Source organism: Artibeus jamaicensis, unplaced genomic scaffold (assembly GCF_021234435.1).
Source record: "Artibeus jamaicensis isolate MK-2021 breed Jamaican fruit bat unplaced genomic scaffold, CSHL_Jam_final contig_519, whole genome shotgun sequence".
In the NCBI taxonomy this organism is placed as follows: Eukaryota; Metazoa; Chordata; class Mammalia; order Chiroptera; family Phyllostomidae; genus Artibeus; species Artibeus jamaicensis.
In genome coordinates, this window is record NW_026521871.1 from 17,478,366 (window position 1) to 17,502,325 (window position 23,960).

General features: G+C 47.3%; 2 protein-coding genes across 2 annotated transcripts; one reads left to right on the forward strand and one right to left on the reverse strand.

The window, feature by feature from the left end:
• Positions 1-1,721: 1,721 nt before the first annotated feature.
• TADA3 (transcriptional adaptor 3) lies at positions 1,722-12,770 on the reverse strand. Its single transcript, XM_037134655.2, has 9 exons — positions 12,268-12,770; positions 11,367-11,592; positions 9,827-10,077; positions 9,602-9,707; positions 8,273-8,414; positions 8,079-8,182; positions 6,555-6,664; positions 4,578-4,763; positions 1,722-2,307 (listed from the first exon to the last, which is right to left on the reverse strand). Exons 2-9 carry the CDS (start codon positions 11,571-11,573, stop codon positions 2,115-2,117), a joined length of 1,299 nt encoding a protein of 432 aa, XP_036990550.1. The 5' UTR covers positions 11,574-11,592; positions 12,268-12,770; the 3' UTR covers positions 1,722-2,114.
• A 300-nt stretch (positions 12,771-13,070) lies between these two features.
• Positions 13,071-23,074, forward strand: ARPC4 (actin related protein 2/3 complex subunit 4). Its single transcript, XM_037134656.2, has 6 exons — positions 13,071-13,177; positions 15,892-16,010; positions 17,461-17,572; positions 18,625-18,720; positions 19,691-19,861; positions 22,187-23,074. Exons 1-6 carry the CDS (start codon positions 13,175-13,177, stop codon positions 22,190-22,192), a joined length of 507 nt encoding a protein of 168 aa, XP_036990551.1. The 5' UTR covers positions 13,071-13,174; the 3' UTR covers positions 22,193-23,074.
• The last annotated feature ends 886 nt before the right edge of the window (positions 23,075-23,960 follow it).

The following is a 23,960-nucleotide window of genomic DNA, read 5'->3' on the forward strand; positions in this document are numbered from 1 at the left end:
AGTATATGACTATGACATTACCTTCCCCTCTCACAATTCTACCTAAGTTTGGGGCCTCGGGCCCCGTCCTAACTCCTCTGCAAAGCTGTCTGCGTTCCTGGAACTCTCTACCAATGGGGCCTACCATTCTCATGATCTGGCTAATGAACGTGAAGATGAGTGGTTAATTAAGAATGTTAATTAACAACAGGGGGTCTGCAGCAGGGCTGCCGTGTGTGGTGGTACAGACTGCACTGCCCGAGCCTGGGAGCAGCATTCAGGCCGCAGGCAAGTGGGCCCCAACGAGCTGTGTGACCAAGAGCCACTGTCGGCAAGTCGGATAGACTGAGAGTGAATCTTGGCTCAACCACTTAACAATCATGACTAAGCAAGGTATGTAACTTCCTAAAACTCAGGTTGCTCATCTGTGAATGGATGTTCTTAGTACCTACCATATAGGGTAGACAAGATTCAGTAGTTTAATGAGTTTAGAATAGTTCCTGATAACATTTACTAAGAAAGAAGAGAAACAATCTTCTCAGAATCCCTAAAGCAATCTAAAAAAGGCCTTTGACTGATCCAGCTTGGGTCACTTGCCCATTCTTCGGACCAATCATTGTGGTTAAAGGGATGGAGCACCATGATTGGCCAACCTTGGGTCATTTGACCAACCTAATTTGATAGTCCCGCAAGAGACACAAGGAATGGCTGCATATGTAAGAATGCTGGTTGTCTTCACACTTTAAAAAAAAAAAATTTCATTTATTTATTTTTAGACAGAAGGGCAGGGAGGGAAACATTGACCAGTTGCTCTCACATGTCCCCAGCTGGGGACCTGCCTACAATCTCCTAGGCATGTGCCCCGGGAACCAAACCAGTGACCTTTTGTTTCACAGGCTGGCACTCAATCTACTGAGCCACACTAGCCAGAGCCATCGTATCTTTGTCTTTTTTCTAACCTTAGCTTTATGGATCAGTTCACAGGTCATTTCCTCAAAGAGCCATCCCTTCCCCACAGTAAACTGCAAATTATTCTCAACTTGAGGCGGGGACAAGAGCTATTTATTCTGTCTTCCTGCCTGGGCTGTAGAAGAGACACTGTTAGTGGCCTTAACAACATCCATTTCCCCTTCTTACTCAGATCTTCATTGGGTTTCACTGCCTCTCCCCAATGCCTTGGACTTAGAAAGCATTCTAGCTAATTTACACCAAAGCTATCCCTTGCCACAGTGGTTGGTTCAGTAATGGGTACGTGAGACTTAATTTGGGCAATAAGGGTGTCTAGAAAAGGCTTCTTGCTCTTTTGGATGGGCTGTGGAAGCCAGCCAGCTCTTTCCCACCCTCTTTTGTGCTGACTGCAAATGAGGAAGCATTTGGCTTCCCTTGGCTGCTACTGGCTGCCGCCAAACAGCTGAAGGGGAACCCAGTTTAGGTTGAAAGCTGTCACTGCAGAAGACTATGGAGACACGTGGACACTTGACAGCCCTGAACTGCTGGACTCGCCAAGGCTGGAGGCCACCCTGCCCCAGGCCTATCAAGCCCCTAGTCAATATATTTCCTTTCTTAATCCACTTTGAGCTGGGGGTACTGTTACCTGAAGCCACAAGTATCCTCAGAATGTACTTCCTGATGCATTCAGGGGCAGGTGGCACACAGGTGAGAGCCACCAAACATGCTCTCCTGAACCTCTCCAGCCACACAAGTTGCCTTCTACCCCACAACAGACATTCAAAGATTCTGGATGCTTTTTGAAAAACCACAGCAGTCACTTTACTCTTTAAATTTGCACTTTACAAAACCACAAAGGAGAAGTCCTTGAGGGAGTGAGGGGTAGGTGTAGGGGAGTGGACGATGGTAAAGAGGGGGAAGAGGAAAGCCCGAAATGCTGTCTCCCTCATCTTGGGGACCAGGCAGAGACTGGGCCCCAGGCCAGCCCATCAGGGCCTCCGGTATCCTGGCTGTACAAAGCTAGGCCAAAAGACTTCGGTGAAAGGCCACAGCCCTCTAGAGACTGTTGCCATATAACATTTGACAGTCAGCCACAGGCTGAGGCTTCGAGCAGCCCAAAGAAGAAAGTGGGCCCCCTCCCTGTCCTCCCCCAGGCCAGGGGAAGACGGTCAGGGCAGGAGTGAGCGCTACCCATCCAGCAGCTTTAGGATGCTCTCCCGCTCCTTCAGAGTCTTCCAGGCCTGGTCTTTCTCCTTCTTGGTGGGGGTCCGCTTCTTTTGCCGGGCAGCCATGATCTTGCGGAAGGCATCCATGACCTCATTGTCTGCCATGCGGACCCGCTGCCTCAGCTCCTGCCGGCTCACCTCCTCCTTTGCCAGCCTGTGGGGACCAGCCAACCAGGTGTCACGGGAAGCCCACACCCAGAGTGGGTCCCCTTCCTCTTGCAGACTGAGCCCACCCACCATCCCAGAATGGCACTCCTATGGATCATTTCAGACCAAAAAGCAAAGTTATTGAACCACAATGATATGGTGCTATATGCTAGTTACTATCTTAACCCCTTCAAAAACATTAGGTCAGTTAATCCTCATAACAACCCTGTGAGGTAGGTATGAAACTGAACTCAAGAAGGGTGAGAAATGCCCCAAGATCCCACAACTAGTGAGTAGATCTAAATCAAGGCAGGCAGGCTCCAAACAATCTTTCAAAGGCATTTTGGTGCCAACAGAAGACCTGCTTACTTGAGCATCCAAATCCCAGAGCAACTAAGGATCGAGGCCGCCTGAGGTCTGCAGGAGGCAGGTGAGATGCTAAACTGACTCTTCTGAATGGAATTCAACTGGTAAATCCCATCAATGGGAGAGCTGGAAGATTGCTTAGAGATCTGATCTACTCCAACCTGTTAATATTCCAGAAGAGGAAGCTGCTGCTCAGGGCAGAAAACACCTTAAGGCCCTGCAGCAGGTCCACCGCAAGGCTGGGGGCTGCACTCTGGCCCGATAGCTCTAAGCTAGTTCCTTCACCGTCCATTACTTCTGTATCTGGACATCTCTGCTTCTTTCTCCACCCGCCCCCCTTCCTCACTCTCTCTTTTATCTGTATTTTTTCTCTCCTTGCCCTTTAGACAGAACTAGAAAGAGGCTTTGGATTCAGCCTTGGGCTCAAGTTGAATCTTGGCTGCTTATTGGCTGTGTGACCTTCAGTAGCGCACTTGCTTCACTAGGCCTTTATCGCCTGCCCCCAGGGTTGTAGTCAAGATTAAACAGGAGGTTGAACTGAAAGCACCTGGCACACAGCCAGCACTCAGGACACTATTCCTAAATACCCTCGCAGCTTCTCAGCAACCACCTCCTTTTAATGGTGCACGTGTTTCTCATAATACCCACGTGGAGACTGCAAGCCCTTTGCTCTGCCTTTTTTGCTAGCCCAGTACAGTGGTTACGAGAGGCAGAGTTGGCCAAATAAACAAGTGTGCCCTGCTCTACTGGCGCTTTGTGAGGTGAAAAGACAGTACTTGCCTGTGAGAGGCAGGATTTAGTTGGGCTGCTTCTCCAGCTTCTCACTAAAAGGGCAGTGACTACCATGATCTCCTTCCGCATGTCACCTATACCCTCGTTGTGACCAATGCAGGACCAAGGATGAGAGTCAGTATAAAATGAATGACACTGCGACCAACTCCTTAAACAACTGGTCCTAAAACACTGGGTAATTTCAACTGAAGGGCCAATAATGGTCACAGATGCTGAACAAAATGTTCACAGTTGATGAATATAAATGGAGAGTATATTGATATTCATCACACTATTCCTCCAGATTTTCTGTGCATGTAAAATTTTTCATAAAAAACTTTGGGAGAGCCCTGTCTGGTGTAGCTCAGTGGATTGAGCACAGGCCTGTGAAGCAAAGGGTCACTGGTTCGATTCCCAGTCAGGGCACATACCTGGGTTGCAGGCCAGGTCCCCAGTGAGGGCCATGTGAGGGGCAACCACAGATTGATGTTTCTCTCCCTCTCTTTCCCTTCCCCTCTCTCTAAAAATAAATAAATAAAATATTTAAAAAAATACAATGTGAAAAAAACTTTGGGAGAGAAAAAATAAGCATAAAAGGGTTTAAAAAAATAAACCATATGACATGAATATAGTTAATGCTGCTGAACTGTACACTCAAAAATGATTTAGAGGGTCACCCTGGCCGGTGTGCCTCAATTGGTTGGAGCGTCATCCCATAAACCAAAGGCTGCAGGTTCAATTCCCAGTCAGGGCACATGCCTGGGTTGCCAGTTTGGTCTCTAGTACGAGAGCATATGGGGGGAAACTGATCGATGTTTCTCTCGCTCATCAAAAAATTAAAAAATAAATTAAAGCTATGTTTAAAAAATGGTTTAGAGGGTCAAGTTTATATCATGTGTTTTTCACCACAACTGTAAGTAAATAAACCACATATGCCCAAGCCCTAGTCTGCAGGATTAGAATCTACTTGAGACATAGTCTGTGGGTTGGTGCCTGGCACTGACAATTTTTTCAGGACTCTCCAGGTGATTTAGATGTCTTGCCGGTTTGGGAAGCCTGTCGTAAAGCCCCCACAGAGTGACAAGCATGGCCAAGGCCTCGTCAGCCAAGCCCCGGCCTGTGCATCCTGTCCACACTTACCTCAGCAGGTCGTGCTTCTTGGTGCGGTTGTGGGCACTAAGTGCCTTCAGCTCAGCCTGCCGCTTGCGCAGCTCAGCAAGGACCTCGTCCTCTGAGTCCTCCGCAGGGCGGTCCTCAGACTCCAGCAGGCCCTGGGCGATCAGCTCCTCCTTGATGCGGCTCTCCAAGGACTTGGTATGTGGCACACTGCAGGGGAAGGCAGCCCTCAGTTTGACGGCCGGCTTCGAAGGGGGGCTGCCCTCAGAGGTTCCCAAGGTTAGCAAACACCTTACTTTCTCTTTGGACACCCCTCTATATCTATCTAGTTAAAAAAGTAAAGACAGACAAATCTGGTTTTGTTTCCAACACAAGCAACATATATCCATTGACAAAAAACTTATAATGCCAACAACCCAAAGAGAACCTCTATGATTTTGTTATATTAATGTTATTTCGCTATGTTAATGTCATATATAATACTCATATATTTTATTATATACATGTTATATATATATGTAAAGATTTTACTTATTTATTTTTAGAGAGGGGATGTGAGGGAGAAAGAAAGGGAGAGAAACATCTCTTGACATGCAAGAAATACAACGAACTATTGCCTCTCACACGCCCCCTACTGGGGACCTGCCCCACAACCCAGGCATGTGCCCTGACTGGGAATCAAACCAGCAACTTTTCAGTTTGAAGGCCAGCCCTCAGTCCACTGAGCCACACCAGCTAGGGTTATATATTTTAATTCTTATCTGAGGATATATTTATTTTTATTGGTTTTTGAGAAAGGAAGGGAAGGAGAGAGAGAAAAACATGGATTGGTTGCCTCCTACACGTGCCCTGACCATAGATGGAACACACAACCTAGGACTGTACCCTGACTAGGATTTGAACGTGCAACCCTTTGAACCTGGTGGTGAACCTCCAACCAGGTGAGCCACTCGTCCAGGGCTCATGCATGCGCGCGTGCACACACACACACACACACACACACACACACATACACATCCTCCCTTATCAGCAAGGGATACAAGTTCTAAGATTTCCCCCCAGTGGCTGCCTGAAACCGTGGATAGTACAGAACCCTACACATACTGTTTGTTTATCTGTACATATATACACACACACATATATATGTGATGTTAATTTATAAATGTATAGGCATGGTAAGAGACTTACTAATAGTAGAACCATTATAACAATGTACTGTAATAAAAATTACATGAATGTGGTCTTTCTCTGATAACCAGCTGATAACTGACATGGCTACTGAGTGACCAACTCGTGGGTACAGAACCCAGTGAGAACCTGCTGGACAAAGGGATGGCTTATGTTCCAGGTGTGATGAAGTGGATGGCATAAAATTTCATCATGCTACTCAGAAGAGCACACAATTGAACACTTACAACTTGCTCATTTCTGGAATTTTCCATTTAATATTTGTAGACCACAGTTGAGACCAAGTAACTGAAACTGTGGAAAGCAAAACTGCAGATAAGGCAGGAATTACCATGCTATGTACACTCCGGGTTTTATTATGTATTATTTTCAGTCTTTATTACAGATCATTCATTTTTTTCCCCGTGCACACAAAGTATATCTTAAATAAAAAAGGGTTACACTGTACTGTGTTACAACCGACACCTTCCTGACTCAGCACTGTAGTGTTTACATCTCTTTATGTCAATTGACTACATGTCTGTAATGCAGTGAACAGCTGCAAGTTATTCTGTCAGACAGAGCTATGAACGATTTAGTCAACCACTGACTTTCCTGGGCATTTAGGCTGTTTATAGTACAAACAGGCTACGATCAACAGTCCGTGCTAAGTCTGTTCTTGCAGAAATGCTGGGCCAGGGCACGTGTTTAAGATTTTGGGGGGCTTTCTCAAACTTCTCTTGGCCTCCCTGTTAAGACCTCCCTGTGTCTAGACAGACAGAAGTCAACAGAAGCAGGGGCCAGATTGTGAGGTGTAGACGGGACGCCACTCACCTGAAGGGCTTGTTCTGATTTCGAGGAGAAGTGCTTGCCCCATCAGCCCCTGATTCTTTCCCAGACATGTCGGGAATAGGAGAGTCCTCCATAGGGGAAATAATATTTTCCTAGAAGACCACATAAAGGGTGGAAGGAGAAGAGCTGTAGTATTTCCATTTTCCTGCTCCCCTCTGACCTACATGGATAGTCTTTGCAGACCAGAAATGTCCTTGTATCTTTCCCATCTCAACCAGTGCAGAAAGCTTTTCTAGCTTTCAAAAAGCTTCAATCATTTCAGAAACCCCTTTTCTGTTGTACTGATTCCCAAAGAAGGAAGCACAGAAGGGTGATGGCAGCACTAAATGACAGTAGCGAGAATAACTGACGTTTGTTAAGTGTTCGCAATGCACCAGGCACTGTGCTAAGCACATTGTGGCAGAGGTTGCCAGCTGTCCAAAAGCCATTCTTACCTTTCTTCTTTGGCAGCTAGCCTTATTGCTGCCCATATACACTACACTTCCCAGCCTCCCTTGCAGTCAGGTGTGGTCAAGTAACAAATTCTCTCCAGTGGAAAGTGATTAGAAGAGATAAAAGCCACAGCATGTCATGGCCCATCTGCCTTCCTTCATACACTCTCCTGGGTCTTCTTTTGTGGGCTTTGAGTGGCAATCACACCCAGAGTGACTTTGTGCAGAGTGCATGGTTTTTTGTTTTTGTTTAAGATTTTATTTAAGTTAGAGAGGAGGGGAGGGAGGGAAAAAGAGAGGGAGAGAAACACTGACTGTTTGCCTCTCAAATGCACCCTGACAGGGAATGCACCCTGACAGGGAATGCAACCTGCAACCCAGACATGTGCCCAGACTGAAAATTGATCCAGTGACCTGTCATTCTGCAGGACAATGCCCAACCAACTGAGCCACACCAGTCAGGGCCAGAGTGAATGTTTATGATGGCAAAGCCAGCATAGCTGGTGTCCCTGTCTTATGGTATAGGGCAGAGACCCCCACCCGCACCTCAGCCAGCCTGAAGTAAGTGCCGCAGACTGTTGCATGAGAGAAACATACACTACTGTGTTCGGCCCAAAGAGGAAACCAAGGATCAATGAAGTGAAGGGATGTGCCAAAGGTCAGACAGAGAGCATAAAGAAAAGGGTCCCTGAACCTGAAGTTTGAGTCCTGCTTCTATGTGTCAGCTGTGTGACCTCAAGCAAACAGTTCCCTTTTTTTGAGCCTCAATCTTGTATGTAACATGGGGCTAACCACTGTCCTTGCCTCCAGCAGCAAGAGGGTGTAATGGAAAGCCACTTGCACAGGGCTCAGCCCTCAGCTAACACTCAGCAAAAGTAACTGTGAAGGAGAGGCTACCTTTGGGGGAGGTTAGCGACTGGGAAGGATATAACAGGGGCTTCTAGGACACTGGTGATGTTTTATTATACAAGTGTGCTCATTTGTGAAAAGTTATCAAGCTATACATTTCTAAATGTATACTTCAATAAAAAAATGAAATAAAACATTAGTTGCAGTTTGGGGTTGGGGTGCTCACCTCCACCAAGGCCTGTAGGAGGCGCTGAGTCAGGGCACCAAACGGGCACCCATCTTCCGGCTGCTCATGCTGGGCCTCGGATTTCTTCAGCAGGGCATCCACGTCTGAAGCAGGCAGAGAAAGGGTAGGCAATTGGGCTGAAGTCTGGGGACTCAAGTCCTGGCCTGGGGTAGGCAATGAGGTGAGGGGCTTACCTTTAGTGTCCAGTTCAGTCAGTGGCCCCATAAGGCCTTTCTTTTTGTCAGCCACAGCTGCTGCCCGGGCTCCGTCCTTCTGCTCCTCCAGCAGGTCCTCCTGTGCCCAGCGCTGGGAGTAGTGCTTTCCCAGAGGCGGGATCTGTAGAAGAGATCCCACAGGCTCAAAGGGGTAAGTACGGGCCCTTCCTCCCTCCCTCCTCTGCCTCCCAAGTACCTAGCTCAGGGTGGAGGCCCGTGCCCAGTGTAGGTGAGAAGGTACAAAGAAAATAAAATCTCTACACTCAGTGTAGTAAGGGAGATGGGTACACAAGTAACTAAAGCATTCACAGAAGCCAATATGGAGCAATTTCCAAGATACAAGTTACAGAATGGTACGTGTTATATGGCGCATCTCAGGTCACAGCTCTTGACTCTAGAGACATTGTCTCTAGAGGAGAAGAAATTGACTTTTGTAATTGCTTGAATTTATTACTGCCAAAGGGATTACTTTTTCAAGTAAAATTTTTAAAACTCAAGTAAGTGTCAGAGGTAGATCAAGGTCTTGCGGCAGCCCAAAATGAGACCAACTTCCTTCTGGGGAATCTGCAAAGGCATTTTGGTGGAGGTAACATGAGATCGGGGTTTGACGGGTCAGTCAGTCTGCCAAGGGGAGAAGAGCACAGGAGGAGGCCCAGAGCGAGCAGGGACCCAGGGTCGGCCTGCCATGAGGGCAAGGTGCGTGGTAGGGCTGGTGAATGTAGCAGTGAAGAGATGGCATGGCCAAGGAAACTGGAGAGGGGCACTGGGCAGTGTCGCCAAGGACAGGGACACCTGGACTCGATCCTGTGGGTGATGGAAGCCAGAAGAAGCCCAAGAGCAGGGCTGTGTCACACCTGACAGTGGACCTATGAGAGAGCTTCCCCCAATACTTTGCTCTATTTCCTACACTTTCTTTAATGGAACCTGTTTTATTTTCATCATTTAAAAAAAAAACTTTTACATATTAAAGAAAGAAAAGCCCCTCTGGGGACAGGAAGTAATAAGAGACTGTTTGGGGAGAAGCTGATAGAAGCTTTGAACCAAAGCACAGGGGATGGAGATATGTCGACAACAAACAGCCTCACTGAAGTCGGTGTCTTAGAACATGGTAACCATTTGGATGGGGTAGAAGGGAGATTATGCAAGAGGAAAACTGAGCGACTGGGTGTTGGGTGGGTTAATGGGGCAGACAGGAGACTAGGTAGGGTAGGGGAAGGAAGATGACACATGACTTTAGGATCTTTGATTCTGAGGCACCTCCAAGTCCTCTTGTTCTCCACCATGTCTGCTAAGGCTCAGCGTTTCTACCTTGTAATGTTCAGCCTCATCTTCTGGGGGTTTCAGCAGCTCCTCTAGTGTGCGCACCTCCTCACTGGTGATATCAGCACAGTAGGGCTCCACTGAAGCCCAGAACCTGCAGAGAGAAGCAGACCCTAAGTGGGCACCCCATGCCCCACCAGCCTTAGCCCAGGGCACCTCCACAGTCTCTACTTCCCAAATCCCAAAGCCCCTCTATGTTCTCTGGCCCAGAACCTGTTGGGGGCATCATTCTTGGGGATCCGCGGCACATCAATGGGGTCATCAGTGAACTCATATTCCTGGATCTTGGGCTGAAGGTTTTTGGATTTAGGACGCCCGGGACCGGGGCCTGGTCCGTGTCCTGCCTTCCCTTCCAGTTTTTGCTTCTTGGGCTTCCCATGTTTGGGGGGAGCTCCAAGCTCATGGTCTCGACCCAGCTTCAGGAATCGTCGGTCACCTTTCTTATCCTGCCAGTCAGTGAGGATCTGAAATTCAGAGACTGTCACTGAGGGGGAGAAGGGAAGACACAAGGCAACTCTTTCCCCAGTGAAGAATTAGGATCCAGATCTTGAGGAGGCATCGAGGTCTTTCCCAATTCCCTTTTTATTTACCAAACTCCTACTCCTTCAAACTCAGCTCCTTTTCTGTGCCCATCTCACAGGATTTTATTCATATAATTCTCACCATTCCATTCTTTGTCTGTATTTTAATTCACCTCTGTAGAATTTAGTACGAAGGCCACACAAATGACCCTAGTACATGCTAACTCTGGGAAAATATACAGGTGGTTAACTTTCTGGTGAAGGCAAGCAAGAGTCTCCCAGCAAAACTTCACTGGGAGGTCTCCTCTGCATCAGTTACCAGCTTCTTAGCTACTATAAGCACTAGACTGTGTAACAGCCCCACCTCAAAAGCTTCAGTGAATTCCCAGGGCCCACAAGTTGACTTTATCTATCCTTCGAGGTCCAGTGGAAATGGCATCTTCTTCCTCTAAAGTTTCTGGTACTCTGCACCTACGCTGTAGGCCCAGTTGTGTTATATGGCCACACTAAAAGGAATAGCATACTTGGTGGAGACCAAGAAGCTCATCTTAATCAGCTCTGTTCCCCAGGATATGGCATAGCACCTGGCACGCAGCCCTCAGGGGATGTTTATGCAATGAATAGAAATAATCAGAGTAGTACCAATAATTAACATTTGAAATGCTGACTTACTATCAGACATGGGGCTGAGCCTTCGCAAAAAAAATCTCTCTTAATCCTCACAAAACTTCTGAAGTAGGTCCATTTTTCAGCCCAGTTTGCAGATAGGGAACTGATACTCAAAAATAGAATGTAACTTTCCCAAAGTCACACAGCTAGGAAACAACAACACTAACAAATGCTTAGGCCAAGATTCAAAAGCAGATCTCCACACTAGAATTCTCCTATTGCCCCTAATCATAACATATCACCTGGTACTCGTCTGACCTCCACCTCCTTATAGTTGGCAAACTCCCTAAAAGCCAGAATTTTCCTAATTACCTCTCTCTAATGATCTGTACAGTGCCCACAATATAATTGAGGGGGTGTGTCAATAAATGCTTAGTGAATTAGAAATCTTGCAATTTATGAGGATGATGCACATTCCTGCACATTACACAAACCCCAATTTGGGCCTCTCTCTGCCCCTCTAGCCTCCTGTACCACAGGCCTTAGCAGATGGGGCTAACTCAATGACCCACCCAAACTTATCACAGTCCATCCCTGGTGATGTCCTCTCTGTAGGGTATCACCTGGGTTTCAGCCTCCAAAACTCGCAGGCGCCGGCTGGCAGAGGAAAGCAGGGTCTCAAGCTCCAGCTGAAGAGTGTCCAGCTCCTCGATGCCGATGCCGTCATCCTCAGAGCGGGCCAGCACCGCCGTGTACCGTGGACAAACTTTCAGGTGGTCCACAGACTTGAAGTCGTGGAACTGCAAGGGGCAGTCCTTCAGCTCACTCATGGCCCAGGGCACTGTGGAGCTGGAGAGAAGACCATTGATGGGAGATAAAATATCACAAGAAAAGCCCAAGGGTTCCCTCCAACTTAGGAGAGCCTCAAGGAGAAAGCCAGGCTTCAGTACCCTAATGACAAGGTTGATGACACAGGTCCTACTTACAGAGCATGTACTGTACACCAAGCAAAGTGCAGACATCTTACCAGTTTCTCATTGAATTCCTCACCCAACCCTATGAACAGGTATCAAAGTGACCTCTACTTTACAAATGAGGAAACAGAGACTCTGTAAGGGTGGGTACATGCCCAGGCTTACCAAGATGCAAGCAGTTAGTTCTAAGTATGGGCGCCTCATCACCAGGATCTACTATGCCCTGTCTTCCCCAGTGCTCTTCCCTTTTGTTCTCTTCCTCCTGGAGATCAGCTAAGCTCGAGTTCCAAGCATCCCATTCTTACAATGTTAATGTTCGCTGTACCTCCCACCCTTGCTTCTGACAATGATTAAGAATGTAGCTGGTAAGCCAGGCATACCTGGGTCCAAGCCCAGGCTTTACCATTTTCTATTTATGTGACCCTGATGATGTTACTTAACCTTCTTGAGTCTCGGTTTTTCCATCTGTAAAATGGGGACAAAAGAAGTCTGGGTCTGTTTCCCCATAAGAAGTCTGAATCTGTAAAATGGGGATAACAATAGTACCTACCTCCCCGGGATGTTCTGAGGATTAAGAGATGATGCTCGTCAAGAGCCCAGTTCAGTGCCTGGCATAGAAGAAGTGGGACTGCTTAATGGTTGGTTCCACCCTTGGGTCGTCCCGATACCCCGCCTTCAGTGTCCCGGTCCTCTTGGGACCCCCTAATGCGGCCCCCGCCCCCTCTGCCTCCACACACCGACCACCTACGGCCCACGGGCCGCGAGAGGGGGCGGGGAGTTCCGGTTGGTGGATCAACCACCCGGAACTGGCTAGGAGCGGAGGCACCCTGCAGTTGACGCGGGGGCGGAGAAACACAAGGACCAGCCCACAGTGGCTTGCAGGGGAGGGTTTGCTGACCGCCAGCTAGCCCACTGCAGGTGGGGTGAGGGGTAATGCCTCGGGTGTACCCGAGGGAACTGCCGAGGTTGGAGGGCGGGGCTAGGCAGCCGGGTTTTCGGTCAAGCGGTTAGTCCCGCCGAGCCCCAGGGGCTGGCGATAGGAGGGGCCCGGAGAAAGGGTGGGGGCGCAGAACCGGAAGGAACGAAGGTCTCCTCCGCCTAGCCTTGTCCAAATAAGGTGCTCAACCTGCGGCCGGGCTACACCATTGCATAACTATGGGGGGAAAAAGCGACAAAGAGGGCAAGAAGCCCAAAGTCAAAAGCGAGAGATGCATGGATAACGGGAGAATTCTGAGTACCTATTTGAAGCTTAAAGAGTCTAGAAAAATCAAGACAAGCCCAGCGGGAAAACTTAACAAAGGACCAAGTTTTGCAAGGCTCCCCTTCCCCCACTCGGAGCTCAGTGGTAACGTCCGGAAGTCCGGGAGGAGACTGCGGCTGCGCTTCTCGGGAAAGGGCAAGCGTCCTGGGCCGGGCCACTTCCGTACTTCCGCTTTCCGGCCCAGCCAGCGCCCGCGATGGTGAGAGTCCCGGGCCCCCGGCCAGGGACCCCTTTCCTACCCCTCTGGCGTCCCGTACCTGGTTTTCCTCAAAGCTATGGGTCTGGGGGAGATACGGTTTTGCAAGGGAGAGGCCCAGGGCCGAGGGATGTTGGAGGGTTGGGGGCATGATGAGGCTGGGAGAAAGAGGGTGGTGTAGGAGCCGGAGTGAGGGAGGGTCAAGCGGGTGACGCCCTGGTAAGAAACAGTTCTGCTGGCTTCAAGGTCTGTCTCTCGGGTTAGGTAGGGAATACTATTGATGCTTGGAGGAAGCCGGAAGTGATGCTTCCTAGGTTCGTGGTAGCGTCTCATAGGCACATAGTAGGCCTTAGCCCGTTGCAGAGTTGCCGAGGCATGTAGTAGGGCCACGTCTCCAACCAGAATAAAACTTCATTAAATAACGCTGCTCTGTTCTCTCCTGCCCGCTTGAACCGACTTTTCCAAGGGAAGCGCCTGCACTTCCATATCCCATTCTTTTCTTTATCCTCTGCCTTCTACAGTACTGACGGATCGACCTCTTTTATGCTGCCACCACCCAGGCCCTTTGCAGGCTACAGCTCAACCGTGTTAGTCTTACTGTGACACATAAGATCTGATACTGTTGATCCCTTCCTCCCAGGAAATCCTCCCGTTTGATAAATGTGGGCATTCCTGGGAGTTAATTGGTAATTACTTAGTCTCCTGGCTCTGATGACCTTGTGAATCCTAAATCTGCCATCCTAGCTCTCTTTTGAAAAGTTTGTCTGGCTATCTTAGAGACACCTTGTCCAGAGACACCTTGGAAATTAGATTTCCAGAGCAAAACTCCACCTCTCCCCTAAACTTGCTTGTCCTCCTTTGTCCCTTATAATGGCTATATCTCTCGATTTTCTTGAAAAGCAAGTTAATATTGAGTTATTACATGAGGCTATGTCTATTTTAATTGTGAAAGGGCAGGCGTCACAGGGCTGGTCACCGAAAATTCAGCCTTCTCAGGTTTACCATCTATGAATTTTGACGAACACAGTCTTGTAATCACTACTACAATCAAGGTACAGAACTTTTCTATCACCTCAGAATGTTCTCTGAAGCCCCTCTTCCCCCACCCCAGGTAACCAGTGATTCCCCCCTATAGTTTTGCCTTTTCTAGATTGTCATAAATGGAATTGTTCAATATGTAGGCTTTTTAGTATGGCTTCTTACCATAATGCATGTGAGATTCATCCATGTTGCGTGTGCCAGTAGTTATTCTTTGTTATTGCTGAGTAGTAGTTCATTGTATTGGTGGACCATAGTTTGTTGAAATGTGTTTTTATTCCACGATCATCTACATCTTGTGTCAATATAACCCCTATGATACTCTCTGCTCATCCTGTTCCACAGCCCCAGTCCAGGCTCACATCAGCACTCTTTGAATAACCCTCTCTGCATTATGTCTCACTTCCCTCTCCAGTCCAATCTCCACAGAGTCTTCATGCAGCTGTAGTCATACAACTTCCCCTTCAGAAAGCACCAGCAGTTCCTTACCACCATAAAAGAAAAGCTAAACTCAGTAGCCTGGCATTTGAGATTCTCCATGAATCTCCAGGATACTATTGCAGCGTCATCTACTCAATCTAAAATATTTCCCATATACAGCAACGTTGCACTCATTACTACTCCAGAACTCTTAATGCCTTGTGTTATCCTAACCTTGATTAAAACACTACTTTCATTCATTCATTCATTGTACAGAAAATAAGACACTGTATACATATGTTAGGTACTAACAGAGCTAGGTGTAAAATAATGTAGATTTGGATAAAATAGACATGGTCTGTTGAAGCTGACAGTCTACTGAAGGAGAGATCACTTTACTAAAGATGTATAACGAATGTGTCATGGTAAATTATGAGAAATGCTATGAAGGGGAAGTCAAGAAAGACTTCTCTGAGGAAGGAAGAGGTTTTCCCTGAATAACTCAACGTCTGAGGGATGACTTAGGCAAAGAGAGGGTAGCAAAGCCTGCAGATAGATAGTTCAGCATGTGTGAAACCCTGAGGTGGGAAAGAACTTGGCTAATATAAGGAAATAATAGGCCAATGTAGCTAGAAGCTGATCCTTCTAGTGGGACTTTCCTTCTGTCAATGTAAAATTCTAATCTTTTTCTATCTTCAAGTGAAAGCCCACTTCTACAAATATAACTTGCAAATCCGTGTCACAGTTATCCTGTGTACTGTAGTTTTCCCTCCCCGTTGAGCTGTTTAAGGATAGAGATGGTGTTAATCATCTTTGAATTTCCAGCACCTAGCTCAGTGCATAACACATAGTAGACTTACCCATTTTTTTGCTTCAAAAGATAGAGGTCAATTATTCACTATAAGCCTCTAGACTGGAGTTTCTCACCTTTAGCACTATATGGGGCTAAATGATTCTTTGATGCACATTGTAGAATGTTTAGTGGTATGCCTGGCCTCTATCTTCTCAGTGCCAGTGGCACTCCCATCCCAAGTAGTGTCAGTGAAAAGTCTCAAAATTGCTGAATGCTCGCCTGTTGAGAACCACTAGTCTAGACTTAGAATGGAAGGCACCTTGAAGGCCTCATCTGCTGTTTACTTTGGTGTTGGAGTCTGGCACCCCCAGCACCCCCAGTACTGCCTGGCTTCCGAGTAGCTAGGGCAGGGGGGGCAGTGGGTTTGGTGAGACATTCTGATCTTCCCTTGGGGTTTTTCCTACAGACTGCCACTCTCCGCCCCTACCTGAGTGCCGTGCGGGCCACACTGCAGGCTGCCCTCTGCCTGGAGAACTTCTCTTCCCAGGTTGTGGAACGACACAACAAGCCGGAGGTAGAAGTCAGGTAGGGAAGGAAAAGGTGAGGGTGGGGGTGATGGGTGCAGCCTCAGATGGCTGTTGTCTAGAATGTGCCTTGAACTTCCATTCTGACATTGTTAGGACAACAGCAGTTCACATATTTTGTCTTGCTGCCAGATGGGAACAGTGGTTCCCAATTTGGAGTTCAGAAAATAGGGTCAGTGGGTTGGCAGGACAAAACCCAGGGGAGAAGCTACTCTGGAGCCAAGATTGCTTGACATAAGGTAGGACCTCTCAGAGCTGTTTGTGAAGTATCTCCTGTGGTATTACTAAACCCACTGGCAGTTTGAGAAGAGAATGGAGAATTTGGTTATGAGACGTTATCTCTGTTTTTGTTCTAATTTAAATATGAAGGATTTAAAAATATTTTTTATTTATTTATTTTTTGGAGAGGGGAAGGGAGGGAGAAAGAGGGGAAAAGAGACATCGATGTGCAAGAGAAAAATTGACCAGCTGTCTCTCGCACCCTGACTAGGTTTCAAACTGGCAACCCTTTGGTTCATAGGCTGGTGCTCAATCTAGTGAGCTACAGCAGCCAGGGTAAAATCAAGGATTTTTTTTCCCCAACCAACCTGGACTCAATATATCTCCTGCAAATATTGTGCAATTCTGCATTTTGGATTATATTCTTTTATCTAGTTTATGTTTTCTAAACAAGTTGTTATTTCACCCCTTAAAGTTTAATCTGGGACATATATATAAATGAGATGCATGGCATTACCACACTATGTTGATATGATTGGAATTTTTAAAAAATGACAAGATGTTAGCATGTGTCATGTTATGTTTCTGAACATACATAGTTTCTATTAGGCACTTCAGTATGACAACAGCTCACAGACACCACCACCACAATAATTACCATTACATAGATCTGGGAACCCAGAGGCATCAGAACAGGGGCTGAGCTGGGAGGGGTCTTAATGCTGAAGAAGCGAATCATTAGGGATTGATCATTAAAACATGCAAAACTGTGTTAGCTTGTCCTTCTCTCTAAGGTATTCTCTCTTCTTATTCCTTAAATGGCATGTGGGCTTGTCTGTAGTTACTAAATTAAGAGCTACCGTTCGCAAAGCTCCTACCATGTGTCAGGCGTGCTGTTGGACGCTGGATCCTCTTTGGTCTCTCGCAGTCCTTGCCAGTGGGACAGGAATGAGTCATTTTACAGATGAGAACATGGAGATTCCAGTAGAGTAACTTTCCCAAGGAAAATAACAGGAGGCTGAATTTCAAAAGCATTCCACCCTGACTTCCAGAGCCTGTGCTCTTTGCATTGGAGAGTACGCTCACAGGCACCTGTCTGAGAGCACCCTGTTTGTGAGGCTCCTGTTCCTTGGACTGTGGTCTCAGAGAATGATTCTGGGATCTGCTGTGGGATTTCCCTGAACAGTCTGTCCCTCTCTAGTACAGTGGCCTTTGTGACATTGTGTTTTCAGGAGTAGCAAAGAGCTCCTGTTACAACCTGTGACCATCAGCAGGAATGAGAAGGAAAAGGTTCTGATTGAGGGCTCCATCAACTCTGTCCGGGTCAGCATTGCTGTGAAACAGGTGAGCTCACCGCAGAGCCCCTGTCTCTGCGGGAAGCCAGGGGTCCCCATCTGAGAGATCAGGGTGGATGGAAAAACAGACTCTTTTTCCTTGAATGTACCCAGGAAATAGGTGGAATGAAGAGCGAGCAACTCCATCTTTAAGGCTGCCCTGGAATAAGTCCAGTTCTAGAAAATAAATAGTACCAGTACTAGTGATAATCATAAACTCTGAAAGTAAGATTAAGGCTAAAAAACCAAAGTACATTTTCTTATGTTTCCTCAAACAGCATTTTACAAATGTCTAACATTCTCACCACTTCCATCATTTTTGCCATATCAATGGATTACCTAGACAGTTACTTATTTAATAATTTTCTTTAAATTGGGTTAGTTTCTTTAAAAGAAACACAAGTGGAAAAACAGTATTACTTGCCAAATGGAGGGAACTCTAAAATTTTAAATACACATAACGAAGCCAAAACTGATTATGTCGCCTACAGAAAGCTCTACTCCTGGGGCTCACTGTTGTTGTTAAGAGGAGATTACCAGGTGTTGGGGACTATTCAGGGCATACCAGTACCCAGCTGCAAAATTTTCCTTTCAGAAATCTTGAGAGCTCAGCAGGGAGAAACAAGATTGTTTGATGTTCGGTGTTACTAAAGTGGAGACCACCTGAGGTTATTTCCGATACCCCAGGGGAGGTACATCCCAGACTCTGGGAAATGCAGCACTAGTGAAATGAGAAAAGGAAAGGCATCTTTGAATATAGGTGAGGACTCTAGAAGGAGAGGGTAGAAGACTCAGGTTCGCCAGAGTTACCTCTGTCTGGTGGGCAGAGATTAGACCATGTTACAGTGCCGTGCTGGAGGTGCTCTAATGTTGGAGAGCCCCCCTTCGGTTGGCAACCAAGTGCCCATGATTCAGAGTTCAGGCAGCGAGTGCTCCCCGTACCAGAGCCCACTGCCTCCAGTGAGCCTGGGCGGGTATTAGGTCAGAGGACCAGGCTATAGATTTCTGTTGGCCAAGGGTATCAGCTTTAGGGAAACAACATTTCTGCTTTGCTCTCAATAGGCTGATGAGATTGAGAAGATTTTATGCCACAAGTTCATGCGCTTCATGATGATGCGAGCAGAGAATTTCTTTATCCTTCGAAGGAAACCAGTGGAGGTGAGACCATGTGATTCACATGATCATAATACTCAGGATTCTATCACTGAATCCACTGTCACTGGCAGAGAATTGTTTTCTAGAACCAAGATGGCTACTTCTCCAGTTGTAGGGTGTCCACCCAACTGCTTGAGTTGGGAGTTGGCCTTCATATCAGCTAGAGTAAGGGGGGGTTGGTTTAGGAAAAGTTAGGTCTGCCTCGAGCATGGAAAAGGCAAAAAAAAAAAGAGCAGACATGTTGTTCCTCTTCCCAAAGCAACAGAAAGGACATAATAAGTCAGACCCTGTCTGAGCTTTGCCACCTACTAATTTCATAGCCTCTCAAGGATACAGTTGACACTGGGTCAGTCGTTGCTGACTTTGAACTTAAGTCCTCTCCACAGACTCCCAGTTGGTTTGACCTAAAATACCCTCGGTGACCGAGCAACTACCACACAGAGCAGCACACACCATCATAAGATACATTAGATGTGTTGGAGACATCCTGATTCTCAGCTAAAATCTTTCTTCTGGTCGTAGATCTAGCCTCTGAGCCCACCCAGAATTAGTAAAACTGCTCCTGAACACGCAACCCCTCTGGTAGTTAGACACTCCATTCCATCCTTCTTCTACAGCATCTCTTCTCTTCAGACTGAATGTTCCCTGTTTGATTAGATGCTTCTCTAACAAGATTTCGAGTCCCTTCACTTGCCCCTGACTTGTTCTGAACGTAATTATTTGTGCCCTAGATAGTCTTCCCAAGACATCTCATTTACACAAAACATTCAACTGGGTTTAGCTCACTGGATCCAGCCAACAGATGCCCCACGAGAGTGGGTGGGCTGCTGACTGAAAGGTGTGTCGCTTGAGAGAAGACCACAGCCAGGGGGAAGCATGTGACTGAGTGAACAGAGAGGACATAGACAGCTGAGTTCCCCTTGGGACACTAATATTCTCCTGTTTCTTCCTCTCTGCTATCTTCCTTCCTTAGGGGTATGACATCAGTTTTCTGATCACCAACTTCCACACAGAGCAGATGTATAAACACAAGTTAGTGGACTTCGTGATCCACTTCATGGAGGAGATCGACAAAGAGATCAGTGAGATGAAACTGTCAGTCAATGCCCGTGCCCGCATTGTGGCTGAGGAGTTTCTCAAGAATGTAAGTAGGGGCCTTCCTGGTTTCTTTCCAGAGGTAGACGGAGCCATGGGTCCTGTTGAGAGCTTAGCATCTGGCAGGAAAGTGGTGCCAGTGTGTGAATGTTCCCTGAGGCCTCTAGCATCGCTAGTGGTGCCTCAGGGCTGGAGCACCTGAGCTTCATCTTTGAGAGCTATAGGACATTTTCTATAACTGGGTGTCCGGGGGATGTCTCTTGTGGTCTTTTATGGGGATTTAAATGCTGATTTCTGCCTCTCAAAATGAACACAGCGTATTTCCCTATACTAGTTCAAACCGCAGGCAAGGCAAATTAAATCCACATGTGAATTTTCCTAGGCATGTAGGACAGCTAATTGCAGTGTAATTCCAATTCTCAAACAGACTGAAATATTTTCCTTTAGTGTCTGTTTCTCAGGCTTGAAGTCATGATTTCATCAACCTGCTTTCCATCACTTTCCTGGCCTAAGTCCTCTGGGTGCCTCTTCAGTTGTCTGTGCCTTCGTAATTGAAAGGGCTACCCTCCTGTGAAGAGGAGGAATTGTAAACATTGATGAACTGATGACACAGTTGTTCTTGTTTAGATGTTCAGGACATGCCTTCTTCTTTTTCTTTTTCTTCTTCCAAACAATCTTTGGTTTGTTGACATGTTCCTCTCAGAGTTGACTGTGACCTCTGGATGGTGGATTTAGTGTTTATTCCTGCCATTGTATACAGCCCCGGCCCAGAAGAAGCCCAGATTCCTATAAATGGAAATTACACCCTCTTCCCCCGGGCTTTAACTGTACTGAGGGCAGCCAGCGCGCAGAGTAGCTGTCCTGTGCGCACAGGGCGGCGTGCCCATTCAGGTCGCACGGGCTGTGCGGTCACACCGCCTGAGTGAGTCCAGGCTGCACCGCCTCCCCGGGCTTGAGGCTGGGGCAGCACCTCTCAGCTAAGCCTGTTTTCTCAGAAGCAAAATGAGGAGACTGAGTAATTAATCTGAACCTTGTCAGTGTGGTTGAACAATGAGGAAAAGTATGGCCCTGGCTGGTGTGGGTCAGTGGATTGAGTGCAGACCTGCGAACCAGATAATCACGGTTCGATTCCCAGTCAGGGCACAGGCCTGGGTTGCAGGCCAGTTTCCAGCAGGGGATGCACGAAAGGCAACCATACATTGATGTTTCTCTCCCACTCTCCTTCCCTTTCCCTCTAAAGATAAATAAATAAAATCTTTTAAAAAAAGCAATAATTAAAAAATGAGGAAAAGAATGGAAAACATGCCATTTGGCACATAAGTCAACATTCTATGTATTATAGCACCAGTAGGCTTTTGGATTGAACTGTGAAGAAAAATGGTTCTTGTCCTATTTATTATTTAGGTCATTCATTCATCAGTCATTTTTATGATAATTATATTTCTATAGTTATACAATACCTTAAACAGTCTTTGAGTCAGGTGTTAATCCCCATTTTACAGATTAGTAAACTGGGGATTAACAAACAAATTCAATCCCTGCCCCAGGTCCCTTAGCCAGTAAGTGGGACAACTAGGACTTGGAGCTAGGTTTCAGGCTCAAAGATCTAGAACAGTACTTCAGCCTCTGGCCGGGGTCACACACTGAGCTGCACTCCAGGGCTGGGCGGTGACGTGCATGAGTGAAGTGGGTAGTGTGGGGGCCTGGCAAGCACACGCCTCACCTGAAACGGATCACCAGCACACAGCTTCATCTTACAGCTTTTCCAGAGAAACCCAGAATCTGGATTTGCATCCAGAATCTTTCATATTTTCAAGGTTTACCACTAATTCATTTTCTTTTAAACACCATGTGGACCTGACACTGCTCATTTTGGGGCTGGGTCATTTGTTGGTCTGTATAATGTCCAGGGCTGGTCTTGGCACCATGGGGGACACTTGATGGCAGAAAACATTTCAAGGGTCAGTCCTGGTTGGACCACACAGAGCTTGACACAAAGTACTCAGCTCTCTGAGTCCCCAAGCCCTGCATCTCTAAAGAAGGCAACCTCTGTTCACCAAGCACGGTGCTGTGACAGCACTTTACAGCAGCTTCTGTGGTGTGGCCAAGGGCGGCTGTGGGAAAGCCCATGGCACCTGTAATTTCTCTGCCTTGTCTGGTGCTGGGTTTAGGGCCAGTGCCCCAAAGGTCACTGCTGAATTAGAAAGAGCATACCCACAAGGGTGTCCTGGGACCAACCCTGCCCCTCAGATCTAGGCACAGTGGCAGCTCTCGGGTCAGCCCACCTCCCCCACTCCACCTCCCCCCACCCTGCAGCAGGCCCACTGGGGTACAGCAGTAACTATCATTTACCATCTCTTGGTTCTCTTGACAGTTTTAAACATCTGGCTGGATCTCGTGGCCTTCCCCCTCAGAATCCTGTGTCTCTGCGAAGTCGTCCTGGAGTTACGTCTCAGAGCGGCAGTGGAAGCAGAGGAGGGGAACTGGGTTGGGGTGGGCATCAGACGTGGGAGGGGGGGATGGTGTGCTTGCTAGCTGGCAACAAAGCAGCAGTGGACCTGCCCCAAGGCCACACGTGCCTGGTCAGGCTGGCTTCTGATGTTCAGTCCCCTGGGCTGGGACAGATTTTTTTTAACGTCTTGAAACTTAAACTGTGCTTGTAGGAGACTGTAATCTTTTTGTCTTTTTTTTTTTTTTTTTTTTTTTTAAACAATCTCCACCTTCAGTGGCTGTTACTGGTCCCAGTGATTGTACCTTATTGGTCGCTGTGGGTCTGGGCGGGCCTGGAGCCAGAAGGCGACTGACTACTGTTCCTCCCCCAGTCCACCCTGTGTGGGGAGGGAAGGAGGTTTCAGACTCTAGTTCCTCTCCTTTGCCCTCTTATTCTCAAGCCTCCTTGGGCTCATTAGCAGTGGCCAGCTTCCTGAGCTCTGCCTGAAGACGGCCACCCAGCACTGGTTGGGGACAAGGGCTGAACCAGTGGCCACCAGCCATGCCCAGGAGCTGGAGTGAGAAAGCCAGGTAACCTCTGGCCACAGGGGCTGCTTCAAGCCCTTCCAGCTGAGAGGGGCCTGTGTTTCGCCTTGTCTGTCAGTGCAGTGCCTGTACTAAAGGTAGAGAGGTGAGTCCTACCAGATTCCTGGCTGGGGCCCTTTCACCTGCCCTGGCTCCTCTGCTCCCGTGCTCGCTGTACCTTTTCTTATTCCAGTGGATCCTCCCTCCCCTGATTAAAGTCTCTTCTTGCCCCTTTGGGGCTGCATGAGGTCTGGGCTCTGTGTGCATATATAAAAGGGGTGGTGGGGCTTTTTCCTTAAAACCACATGGCTGGTACTTGGGCCTGGGGCCACTGCCAGAAAGTTTTAGGATTGGTCCCTGACATCTCTGCCTATAAAGAACTTTGGCTTTCCACCTAGTGAGCTGATTTGGGCTAAAAGCCAACTTCAGAGTGATAATGATCCCTTTTTATGGCTGGGGTAGCTGAGGTTCTATGAGATGCAGCAGCTTAGCCCAAATCTAGCAACTGAGCAAGAGAGTAGACTTCAAATCCCAGACTTCTGCCTCTACCGGTGTGGAGACAGTAGCTGTGTGTGGCTATTTACATTTAAATTATTCAAAGTAAATAAGGCTTAAAATGGACTTCCTCAGTCCCACGAGCAACATTTCAAGTGCTCGACAGCTACCAGTGACATGCCCACCGTGTCAGGCGACACGTGTAGAATATTTCCATCATCACAGAAAGCTCTGTTGGACAGTACTAGGTTTCAAAACACGTGGTTGAATCCTCTTACAAGTTTAGCAAATTGTACTCTGTGCCTCAGTGTCTTAGTCTGTAAAGTGGAGATAATGAATGTAAATAACCAGTCTCTGCTGTACAGGTACTAAGTAAACAATAGCTGATCTTTCTACCAGTCCACTATCCCAAGCTGATAATTCCATTGTGCCAAACAAGGGGGTTGACACTATCCCTGTCTTGGAGAGACAGGAAAGGAGCCGGATGTATAAATATGTTTGCTGAAGTGTTTTGTACTAATGTAAATCTGGAAGCCTACAGGGCATGTATGAAAGAGGGTGCTAGGGAAAGTTTCCGAAGGGTTAGCCCTTCTGAAACCCCTTTTTGTGCTTTCAAAAGAGTTTCTTCCAGGTGACTG

Excerpts from the sequence above, each read along its gene's own strand:
- TADA3 (XM_037134655.2), bottom strand. The coding sequence starts at position 11,573 with ATGAGTGAGCTGAAGGACTGCCCCTTGCAGTTCCACGACTTCAAGTCT. Across the intron at positions 8,415-9,601 it reads ATGAGGCTGAACATTACAAG|ATCCCGCCTCTGGGAAAGCA; the intron begins GTAGAAACGCTG and ends TCTCTTCTACAG. Across the intron at positions 6,665-8,078 it reads TCCTACAGGCCTTGGTGGAG|GAAAATATTATTTCCCCTAT; the intron begins GTGAGCACCCCA and ends GTGGTCTTCTAG.
- ARPC4 (XM_037134656.2), top strand. Across the intron at positions 17,573-18,624 it reads TCAGCATTGCTGTGAAACAG|GCTGATGAGATTGAGAAGAT; the intron begins GTGAGCTCACCG and ends TGCTCTCAATAG. Across the intron at positions 18,721-19,690 it reads TTCGAAGGAAACCAGTGGAG|GGGTATGACATCAGTTTTCT; the intron begins GTGAGACCATGT and ends TTCCTTCCTTAG.